The 12,409-nt window shown below is 38.1% G+C and overlaps 2 protein-coding genes across 2 annotated transcripts in view; both read right to left on the minus strand.

The window, feature by feature from the left end:
* LOC123697216 (RAC serine/threonine-protein kinase-like) overlaps window positions 1-607 on the minus strand; it is a 33,496-nt gene extending 32,889 nt beyond the window's left edge. The window contains exon 1 of the mRNA XM_045643650.1: window positions 11-607. Within this exon, the coding sequence (XP_045499606.1) occupies window positions 11-303 (293 nt within the window). The 5' untranslated portion in view covers window positions 304-607. The remainder of the gene's footprint in view (window positions 1-10) is intronic.
* A 10,953-nt stretch (window positions 608-11,560) lies between these two features.
* On the minus strand, window positions 11,561-12,388 carry LOC123697531. The gene has a single exon (XM_045644077.1). It carries the CDS (start codon window positions 12,386-12,388, stop codon window positions 11,561-11,563), a length of 828 nt encoding a protein of 275 aa, XP_045500033.1.
* Window positions 12,389-12,409: the final 21 nt, after the last annotated feature.

Raw genomic sequence — 12,409 nt, forward strand, 5'->3', positions numbered from 1 at the left:
AAGTACGTACCGTTCCCTCTCGGAGTCGACGGCGAAGTTCCGTTCGATGACCGTGGTCCACTGCAGACCGCGGATGGTGAACACGTTGGGGCGAGGTTTGTCCACGGCCATGATCTGGCAGTCGCGGACGGTAAACTTGTTGAGGGGGTCACGGTAGTTGTTTCGTTCGGGCTGCGACTTGAAGCCCACCAGGTCGCCATTGTCGAAAAGGATGAAGTAACGATCGCGCCAGTTCCGTATGTGCTCGCCGCGTTTGAGCAGCCAGCCCTCCTTGACAATATTGCCGGGCGCCGCCTCCGCCATAGCCAGCTGCCTCGAGGCCTACCCGTGCTCTTGCGAGCTGTTTGTTAACAAATTTCCACTCGTCGACGTACCACCACGTTTATGTTTTTACACTTCCCACGTGCGTTTCACCTATGCTGAATCACACCATCGATGTTAATACTGAGCATTTTTAAAGATAAAAGTGCAAAATAACACTGATTAATAATATTTTTTCCGCCTAGAAAACGACACGATTTAGCGACGTAGCCTCGCGTCCAATATATTATTAAACGTCTTATTCACGGTCCATCTTGACGTACGTCTCGCCAAGGTCATACACGATGCACGACGCAAAACGACCGTGAATAGTATTGACGTACGTCAATAATTATTATCGTTGCTGGATGTGCACGACCAATTTTTCATCCAGCGAGCACCCCCACCACCGCGAACGTCGTGCAGATGGACAGTGAATAGCAAAGAATATACTACTCTCTACCGAGAGGTGAATAGGCTTGCTGTACAGCAGATCAGTGTTGCCAACAGAAATTAATGTAAATACTTGGAAACGTGGCCTATTGATATGATTTTTTTGTGATAACTTAGTAGTTAGTTTAGTTTTGTGATAACGTAGTGAGTACATGAGCAAGCAAGAAACAGTTATTTTATATTTTTATGTACACAGGAAATACCCAATTATCATTACTTTTGGATCAACCTAGTACACATGGACAGTTTATATTCAGAAGTTATTATTTTAAAAGAACTCCAAGGCGAATTGTTGAATAACAAAGATTTTATGCAAAAGTCCACTGCAGAAAAATGGCAATTTATTTAAAAAAAAATGTCCTAACGAATTTGTTTGTTTAAAAAAAATGATTAGCTATATTATACTCTCTGTTCCCGCCACTTCAGCATTTACTGAAAGAGTCTTTTCGGTCATGAATGTGAAGTGGCGGGAAGAGAGAAACCGAGCTTCATTAAAAATTAATTAAAAATGAGCTCTTGAAATAAATTTAGATTTGGAATGTTTGGATTCATATAATTCATTTAAAAATAATGAAAAATTCTTAGGTACTGCAAAAAGTACAAAAAAACACATTTTTAAAAATATTTATTTACTCTTTATACATCCAGCACAGTGGATTTCTGGTGGTTTCAGAGGTCTCTTCTGGTGGGTAGCTTGATACTTCGGTGGCAACACTGGCAGCCTTGAGCTGACGTACAGCGGGGATGGACCGTGAATATGCGTCGTGCATCGTGTATGACCTTGGCGGGACGTACGTCAAGATGGACCGTGAATAAGACGCTTTACTATTCCTATTTAGTTTCTCTGTCTACGATATTACTTGTTCTGTGTACTATACTGAATACTCTATAGTCTATGGCCTCGCGGTAATAAAGTCATAGAGTAAAGCAAAGAGTAAAGTAGCCTACTCACGATTCAATTTCAGTAACAATCTGTTGACACAATCTGCAGTGAGCTGACAGATTGTGTCGTGAATAGTATAGTTGAGGGCACGTTGGGGGCGTAAAGTAGCCTACTCACGATTCAATTTCAGTAACAATCTGTTGACACAATCTGCAGTGAGCTGACAGATTGTGTCGTGAATAGTATAGTTGAGGGCACGTTGGGGGCGTAACCCAACATGTTGCGTATTGGATCGGCGCGGAAGCAACCCGACAAATTGTCTCAGCAGATTGTGTGCGTGTTGAAACGTGAGTATTGTGATTGCTCCAATCTCGCAGTGTTACCAACTCTCAAAAATATTTATCCCTAAAGTTTGTGTCAAAAACCCCTAAAAACGCCTAAATTATTCAGTTGTCCCCCTAAAAAAACATACAAATATAAATTCATGATGATTTAGAAATAATATGCTGTAATATGTTTCAAAAGTCTTTTTATTACAAGTTATATAATACATAAAATATTTCGTCTTCATCTGAAGATTCAGCGTTTTTGAAATCATACATGTTGAATAAATTTAACATTTTATTGGATGGATTAAAATATGTTGTACAAGATCCACCATTTCGATTTAATGTAAATCGGACCATCATGATGCTTTGCAAAATTTTATTTAATTACGTACTGGATGTCGCTATGAGTCGCTAGGTCAAGAAATAAATATTAAAACTAGTTATGTAATTATCAATTTAAAAATATTAAACAGTCAAAAAAAAATCCCTAAAAATACCCCTAAAAATTTCAGACCCCTAAAAAATTCCTATCTCACTTATTTACCCCCTAAATCTGGGGGGAAAACCCCTAAGTTGGGAACCGTGCAATCTCGGCTCAATCGCGCCGCCGCGTTAATCGCAAAATGGCGGTTTTGAGATAAACGCGGGAAAGACATTTTTACATATTTGAGGAAGATGTTTATATTTTATAGCCGTTTATACTTTATAGCCCTTGAAATCTATCAATAAAATTGGAAAAAATACAAGCTTTACAAAGATAATTATCTTATATTTCATAAATTGTATATCCATTAATAATGCGTATTATTGCGTTGAGGTTTAGCATCAGGCCAGGCATCAACGTGACGTGCACACGTTGTGGCAAGCAATCGCGGAATGAAATTGTGTCATCAGATTGAGGGTTGGATGAATCGTGAGTAGAGAACGCTCAATCGCGACTGCAACAAATTGTTTCAGCAGATTGTTGGTTGTGTTGAACCGTGAGTAGGGCCTTTAACCCAACATGTTGCGTATTGGATCGGCGCGGAAGCAACCCGACAAATTGTCTCAGCAGATTGTGTGCGTGTTGAATCGTGAGTATTGTGATTGCTCCAATCTCGGCTCAATCGCGCTGCGCAGTAATCGCAAAATGGCGGTTTTGAGATAAACGCGGGAAAGACATTTTTACATATTTGAGGAAGATGTTTATATTTTATAGCCGTTTATACTTTATAGCCCTTGAAATCTATCAATAAAATTGAAAAAAATACAAGCTTTACAAAGATAATTATCTTATATTTCATAAATTAGTATATCCATTAATAATGCGTATTATTGCGTTGAAGTTTAGCATCAGGCCAGGCATCAACGTGACGTGCACACGTTGTGGCAAGCAATCGCGGAATGAAATTGTATCAGCAGATTGAGGGTTGGATGAATCGTGAGTAGAGAACGCTCAATCGCGACTTCAACAAATTGTGTCAGCAGATTGTGGGTTGTGTTGAACCGTGAGTAGGGCCTTTAAAGTTATACTGTGAATAAATAAAATTAAAAACACAGATAACTATATATTAGTTGCTGGATTGCATACCTACATTTAAGAAGGCCTCTAACTAAAAAAGGCATTCATAAATTTAGAGATAATATTAATAATAAATTGCCTGGCCTGAATGATCAATCCTTTCATAATAATCCTTGTGAAATGTTTACAAATCTTTTTAATTTAATTCATAATGAGTTTGAAAAAATCTTTAAGTTTAAAGTTAAATCTTTAAGTATTACCACAGACTAATAATAATATACTACGTATACAAACCAAGATTACTTGCTCTGTGTTACCAAGGATTTACCATTTAGCCAATGGGCAACACCTAGTATACACAGATGCAGGAACGTTTTAAATGAGAACTAGGCATGAAGCCACATGAAGCAATATATTATATAACAAAGACTTGTCATTTCTTAGTTATGTTTGGTTATGTTAGAAATTATTCAAAAACTTTTAAAAAAGTTTGTTTCACTGCCAATTGCTTGTATGTCAGAGATAAAATACGCAACTCTGATAACAAAGTTAAAACGGTTTGGGCAATTATTAATGGTGAAATGGGCAAAAGAAGGCAAAAGCCAATCAAATAGTACCTTAAAACTTGTTAATGCTTGTAGGGTCATTGACAAAAGTGCTGATGTTGCGCTTGCTTTTGAAGATTTTTTTTAGTAGAGTCTGGCCAGCCAAAGCAGAACCCAGTGTTTTTTGTAGCGGCCACATTATGGAATGTCATCATGGCGTTTCGGCGTAGTTAGTTGTCAATTTTGTTGAAAACGGTTCAAATCATATTTTGCTTTAATAACGTTTAAATCCTGCTATGTTGTGTACCTATATACTATGCTCACCTCTAAGAATATCAAAAGTATCAAAATGTTTTTTTCTTAATAAAGCCGATGTTACCAGGTCCATATTTTTTAAATTTGCCGCCTTTTACTGGGTTCAGCTTTGGCTGGCCAGACTCTAGTGTCCCTGCTAGTATTACCGAAAAATTAAATTCGTCATCAGCGCTTACGGAGTCCTACTTGAGGGACCATGTTGCTGAGTGTAATGTATTATTTGAATTGCGACATGTGACTGCAGAGGAAATTGTTAAAACTTTTAAAACATTAAACTTAAAAAAAACTTGTGATCTCTGGGGAATGTCTGTAAATTTAGTAAATAATATTATAGAAAACATTGCCAACCACTTAGCGTTTATATATTTTAATCAATGTTGTGACTGTGGTATATTCCCTGATTTATTAAAGTTAAGTAAAGTTATTCCTTTATTTAAAAGTGGTGACCAAGAAAACTGTAATAACTATAGGCCAATTTCCATTTTACCAACTTTGAGCAAAGTCTTCGAGAAATTAATTTTAAGCCAATTATGTAGTCATTTTGTATCAAATGGTTTACTGCACGCCAAACAGTTTGGTTTCACAAAGGGGCGCTCTACCACTGATGCTGGAATAGCTCTTTTGTCACATATATATATATATAAAGCATGGGAAAATTCAAAGAATGTTTTGGGGATATTCTGCGACCTTTCTAAGGCTTTTGACTGTGTAGAACATACCACTTTAGTACGGAAACTAAATTTTTATGGTATTAAAGGTTTATCTCAGGACCTCATAGCTTCATATCTTCAGAACAGGGTACAAACCGTTGTTATTAATGGAGAGAAATCTCGCGGTGCGCCGATTAACATAGGTGTTCCGCAGGGATCTATCAGATATGTGTGAAATAGTACTGTTTGCAGATGATACCTCATTAATATTTAATGTGGATAGACATGACACAAATGTTGACGAAGTAAACTCTGCTCTTTTACGCATATCCAATTGGTTCACTGCTAATAATTTATTATTAAATGCAAAAAAAAACAAATTGTGTAGAATTTATCCTTCCAAATGTAAAAAAGGTGAAAAGGGATATTATTTTAAACGGGGAGGTATTATACCCTGTGGATTCTACTGTTTTTCTTGGTTTGACACTAGATGAGAAGCTACAATGGGGGGCCCATGTTGCCACCACCGCTGCTAAGCTTAGTTCAGCTGCATATGCAGTTCGAAGAATAAGGCATCTCACCGATGAAGACACGGCTAGATTGGTTTATTTTAGCTACTTTCATAGCATTATGTCCTATGGAATTCTGCTATGGGGCAGGGCTGCCGATATAGAAACTATATTTATATTACAGAAAAGAGCCATACGCTCTATATATAATTTACGTGCTAGGGACTCACTAAGAGATCTCTTTAAGAATACTGGTATCCTCACTGTACCATCACAGTATATATTTAATAATATTTTATATGTACACAAAAACGCAGACTTACACACAAGTCACCGACTTAGACACAGTCAGTTACAGACTTAGACACCGATATGGCACAAGGAACAGAAATAAAATTGAAATGCCATTTTACCGGTTAGCTAAAGTTAAAAATTCATTTATGGGCCAAGGTATACTTTTTTACAACAGAATTCCTCATAGTATTAAAGGGTTTAGTAGTGCTAAATTTAAAAATTATGTAAAAAACGTATTAGTTCAGAGAGCCTATTACAGCATTAAGGAATAATATATGGAAGTTAAAAACCCATGGAGGGTTGTCGCGTAAAAACCACAGGACAGTTCTTTGGCATATTATGATAATATATACGTACAGTTACTTACATATTTTGTAAAATTAAAATTGTAATACTGAAATGATTTAAAAGAGCAACTAGGTATGGAGTTTCTTGCCGATTCTTCTCCATAGATACTGCTTTCCGAATCGGTGGTAAATTTTAAAAATATGTATTGACGTTTCAAAAGTGCTTCTCGAAGAAGTCTAATTGAATAAATAAATGACAAATGTTTGAGTTTGAGTTTGATGACGATTTCGAAGGAAATGTAGACCTACGGGAGTGATTTCACTATGATAACAGTGTCAATCATTTACTCCCAGCACCATACCTCCGGAATTATACGACATATTGATTTGAGACACAATGAAGACCCAAAAAGTCAGAATTTTTACCATCAACAAAATATTATTGCTGCAGAATTACAGCCATTACATGCAGTGCGGGATGAATCTTCCCCACTAATTCTCAGTAGTTCTTCAGCCACAGCATCATGTTACTTACCAGAAATACCACCCAATATTTGAAAATTTAAATAATAATACCTTACAAATTAAAAAACTGGCAGCAAATGGATATATATGCCAAAGAATCCAAAAAAAAGCGATTTAAATTTCCTGTTTGTTTTGGTACTTCAGGCATGGTATACGACTTCTTTGCATACGATGAAGCAAACACATTACAATCTGTAGGTACAATTTGTGTACAATTTAGTGAATGAGAAGAGGACTTTCTTGGTGTATTAGAATAAGTTCTCAGGCTATGTAATACTATTTCTATTCCAATTCTAAGCATATTCTTATGCTGTGACTTTTGATAGTGTCGTTTTTTAAAATCCATTATTTTTAACGATATAGTTAAAGTTTTAACCAATATTTTAAGACAGATGTTTGAAAAGCTTATATATATATATATATATATATATATATATATATAGATTATCCATAATTATAATTTGAAAATAATTTTGAATTACAGAGTTGAAAATGTGCAATGTATATATGTACCACGGTTGCAGGAATAATGTGCAATGTCCGTTATATGTGACGGTTCGAACATGTACATCTAATTGGCAATGTCCGTTTTATGTGACATACCTAGTGAAAACAATAGAAAAAATTAAAATTTTAAAATTTTTTTTTTTCATTTTCCTCTTTTCTATCCTTATTCCAATACATCCTCCAAATTTGGACATTATACACACAAGTTATCTAGGGGTGACAATTTAAGGGTTAATTAATGTTTTCATACCAGGTATATACCTACTATAATAAATGAAATACCGTCAGTCTAGAAACCCTAGGGTTTTATAACCCTAATCACTGAGACTGGGCTTCATATTACCTGATATTCCCTATAGTTATATTATATTTTGAATACAAGTTACAATGACCGACTGAAAAATATTTTAACATACATATCTACTTAACAACTTCACAGTCTTATCTACTTCTAGGTCTTTACAGTATCACGCCTCACATCTTTATACGCCTGCCACCAGCCACACACTCGACGAGTGGCATGGGAAGTAACGAGGAAAGAGGCAGAGACATGATTGTGGCAACATTACCCGTCATGCTCCTCGTCTTGCCCACTGCTCCCTATTTTGTCGGTTTTTGTGCGCGAGTCAAAGGACCGGCAATACGAGTGCGATGAGCAGCGCAAGAATCATAGTCTGTGTTTGTGGATGGAATCATTTCGACGTAAATTGTATTCGAAATGAAAGTTACTTTTCTTTTTCATTGTGTCTGGCGATAGGACAGAGATTATAGTGGTATAGGTTATCTACCTGAATTGTGGTATTATGCTACTCTTTGGGTTTAGGTTCCTTCAGACTTCTAACCGCTTATCTTATTACCATGATAAGATCTTTAGTGTACAGAGGCTGGGGTCTTCCAATAAAATACTGTATATGCTGAACTACTTTATTACATTTATAAATTTATAATTTATTACACGTTAACTTAGATAGGCGAGTGGCAGGCGACTGGCTCTCGCAGGAGTGTCGCCATTCGCCGCGTCACAAACCGCTGAATTGACGATATTTGATTACTGTGAATAATAACACACACTACATACACCCCCTTCTAAAAAAAAAAATGATTTACATAACTGACAAATATCAAAAATAAAAAAAATATATTATATATAATTAACTGGTTGAGCCGAGATTTGAAATAAAATGAATACAAATATTCCTAACGTTTACTTATAACATTAATATGTGCTGAGATGACATTACGCAACCTTCGCGTGCCTACTTCTAACAAAAATGCCAATGCACCATTAACCTAATTACAGTCCAAAAATCTTACAGGTCTTTTAATTATTCTGCCACTACGTGATTTCTTTAAAGGCGTGCACACACTAGCCTCACTATGCTGATCTAATCTACTGTCATGTCTAACTTCATTTTCTTCTAAAATATACGCAGGCTTAAGTCTATCAATCGACACATTACATTCTCTATTATCAATTAATATTTTAAAAACTTTACTATTTCTTTCTAAAACTTTATATGGTCCGCTGTACGGAGGCGTTAGCGGTCTCCGTACCGCGTCCACTCTTAGAAAAACATGTGAACAGGAATTTAGATCAGCATGCACAAACGTACTATTACTATTTTTACATGCCCTTTTTATGGGCTTAATTTTATTCAACGAATTTCGTTCACTTATAAACGAATGTGGATTATCAATTTTCGTACTTTTATCCGAACAAAATTCTCCCGGCAACCTTAAACAATGACCCAGAGCAAATTCCGCCGCGCTGATATTATCAGTGTCTGCTTGACAAGCTGCTCTCAATCCTAACATGACCGTAGGTAGTTCTACTAAGCATGCTAGATTATTGTTCAATCTAGCCACCAGAGCCGACTTCAAGGACCTATGCCACCTTTCTATCTTACCATTACACTGCGGGTGGTACGGGGTAGTTCTCGTTTTTTGAATACCTAATAATTTCATTAAATCTGTAAACAATTCGCTTTCAAACTGTCTACCTTGATCGGTGGTAATAACTTTAGGACAACCGAAACGACAAATCCATCCTTCATAAACTGCTCTAGCTACCGACTCCGCAGTCATGTCCTTCACAGGGCAAATCTCAGGCCACCGCGTTAACCTATCGATCATAGTGACGCAATAACGGAAACCGTGCTCGGTTTCCGGTAAAGGTCCTATCAGATCCACGTGCAAATGTTCAAAACGCTCGCTATTGTTAAAATCGCTAAGTTTTGAAACAGTGTGCCTAATAACCTTACTTTTCTGACACCTAACGCACGTCCTGGTCCAGGTCCCCACGTCCATATTCATGCCTGGCCAAAAAACTTTTTTACTAACTAACGCACGCGATGCTCTAACTCCGGGATGGGAAACGTCATGAAATTTATTAAAAATACTTTTCCTAAACTGTGCTGGTATATACGGCCTAATATTCTGAGCTGATGTTTCACAATATATTTTAATATCGTCATTATTATCGAGCGCTAACTGTTTCCATTGCAATTTATCATTTGTTTTCATCAAATCTGCGAGCTCAGCGTCTGTCGCCTGTGCTCTCGCAACCTCCACGTATTCACTCGAACTAGGACATACGATACTCTCGATTCTCGATAAAGCGTCGGCCACTTGATTTTCAGTGCCTTGAATATGTTGTATGTCGCTTGTAAATTCGCTAATATACAACAATTGACGCGCTCGCCTAGGTAACTCTTTATTAGAACTTAATTTACTTAAAGCAAAAGTGAGAGGTTTATGGTCCGTGTAAACTGTTAAATTTCTGCCTTCGATTAAATCCCTAAAGTAAACTATTCCTGAATAAATCGCTAGAAGCTCCTTGTCATATGTGGAGTACTTCTTTTGCGATTCCGATAATCTTTTTGAAAAATATCCTAAAGGTTTCCAAGAATTTCCTTCCCACTGATTTAACACTGCCCCTATACTAAAATCTGACGCGTCGGTCATTAACCCTAATTTGGCACTAGATATTGGATGCGCAATAGTAACGGCATTTTTTAAATTTTCTTTACACACTTCAAATGCACTATTCGCCTCGTCTGTCCAATCTATACGCGTCTTATCTCGTTTTTTAGTCCCGTGTAAATACCTATCTAAAACTCCCTGAACTCGAGCAGCGTTAGGAATATGATTTCTGTAGAAATTTAACATGCCCAAAAATCTACGTAATTGTTCTACTGTCTCCGGTTTCGGATATGACTCGATAGCTTTAACTTTTTCCGGCATCGGACTTATTTCTTTTCTGAAACTAAATAGCCTAAAAATTCTATAGAGGACTGTCCAAAAACACATTTACTTAAATTAATAGACATTTTATATTTACTCAACCTCTCAAATATTAATCGTAAATGTTCTCTATGTATATCGGGGTTATCCGATCCTATGATGACGTCATCTATATAACCGAACACGACTGACTGACCTTTGCCCCCTGTACAGTCGCTGCCATAATTCAATTGTTCTATGCCTGATAAAACTGTATTATTGATAAATCTTTGAAATGTTTGTGCCGCGTTACGCAGGCCAAACGTCATTCTTGGAAATTCGAAAAGCCCAAACGGCGTAATAATGGCTGTTTTTTTAATGTCGTCTGGATTAATACCTATAAAATGATACGCTCTACAAATATCTAACTTTGAAAAAAAATTCTTATTATGTAACCCATACGTAAAATCTTGTACCCTAGGTATCGGATAACGATCTGGCTTTGTAATTGCGTTTAACATCCTGTAGTCCCCACAGGGTCGGATACCACCATCCTTTTTAGGTACAATATGTAAAGGACTGGCCCACTCACTATTTGAAGGTCTACATATGCCTAGCTCTTGCATCAATTGGAATTCCTTTTTAACCCTATCGTACCTGTCGGCCGGTAACCTCCTGGCACGCGCGTGCACAGGTGGTCCAGTAGTCTCGATGTGATGATACACGGAATGCTCTGGGACATCCTTGAAGGCTGGCGGGCGCGTGATGTCCTGAAATTGTTCCAGTAAATCCGCGTAAGGATGGTTGCTATTTATACTTTTAATAGTGCCGAAAAAATGTGTACTTTTAATTCCACAGACATTTAAACTGGTAACTGAATCGATTAACTTATTATTATACAAATCTACATTTAATTTAAAATTCTTCAAAAAATCGGCACCTATTATTGGCTGTTTTACATCACATACGACAAAAGGCCATTTAAATGACCGTCTTAGGCCCAACGATAACTCTAAATTACATATTCCATAACATTTAATTTCGCTGTCATTTGCAGCATACAACTTTAGATCGACTTTTTCGATAGGCTTTCTAACACACCACTTTGGAATGACGGAAATGTTAGCGCCTGTATCGATCAAAAAACTATATTTCGTTAAATTATCTCTAATTAATAAACGATGGCTTTTGGTTACCTGACCTTGAGTACATCCGTCCACCGCGCCCACATGTACTCCGTCTAGTTTCCCGACTGCTTGGCTCGCCACGCGCAGGGTTGCTCGCAGCGGTTAGCTCTCGATCTGTACCGAAAGTGAAAACGGCACAGCCAGTCCGGGTCTCCAGGTGCTCTTCTCGGCCGCGATGTCGATCTTCTCCTGAAGTCGGTCCGTCTGTCGTTGCTCCTAGAGCGCTCGCGACCCCTCAGTTCGGCGCGGAGCGCTGCAACCTCCAGCTCCAATCTGCTCATCTTCTCGTCCGGCTGCTCATCTGTTTCCTTCTTGCATGACACGGCTGCCACATCCCCGACGTTGGTGTATTCGGTAATCTTGTCTGCCATGGCCGCCAGCTTGTCCAGAGACTGATCTTCACAAACCGCCATGACTGCTCGAACTGATGACGGCATTTTCGACAACCACAGGCTCTTGAGTGTGTTGTCCGCAATTTGTGCGCTGCGACCCAGATCCTTCATGCGCCTTAAAAACTGGGAGGGTCTTTGCGAACCCAATTCCAGCTCCGACACCAACTTCTGCATTTGTCTTTCGGCACTCTCTTCATAAACCTGCAGCAGCCTCTCCTTAAGCGCCGTATACCTGTCCTGGGCGGGTGGTGACATCACGAGGTCGCTGACCTGCTGAATGGCCTCTTTTCCGAGTTTCGATATGACCAGGTTGAATTTGGTCTCTTCCCCCTGCTTCTGTGGGGCCATCACAGACTCGAACTGTGCGAACCATAACCTTGGCAAGTCTGTCCAAAATTCTGGTAGCTTGGTGGACACGCTTATCGATGCCAACGCCGCGCCTGACGCCTCTTCCTTGATCTGCGTGTCTGAAGCTGCTGCTTTATTCATGATTAAGCCGATGAGTTACTA

The sequence above is a fragment of the Colias croceus genome, chromosome 14, assembly GCF_905220415.1.
Source record: "Colias croceus chromosome 14, ilColCroc2.1".
Taxonomy (NCBI): Eukaryota; Metazoa; Arthropoda; class Insecta; order Lepidoptera; family Pieridae; genus Colias; species Colias croceus.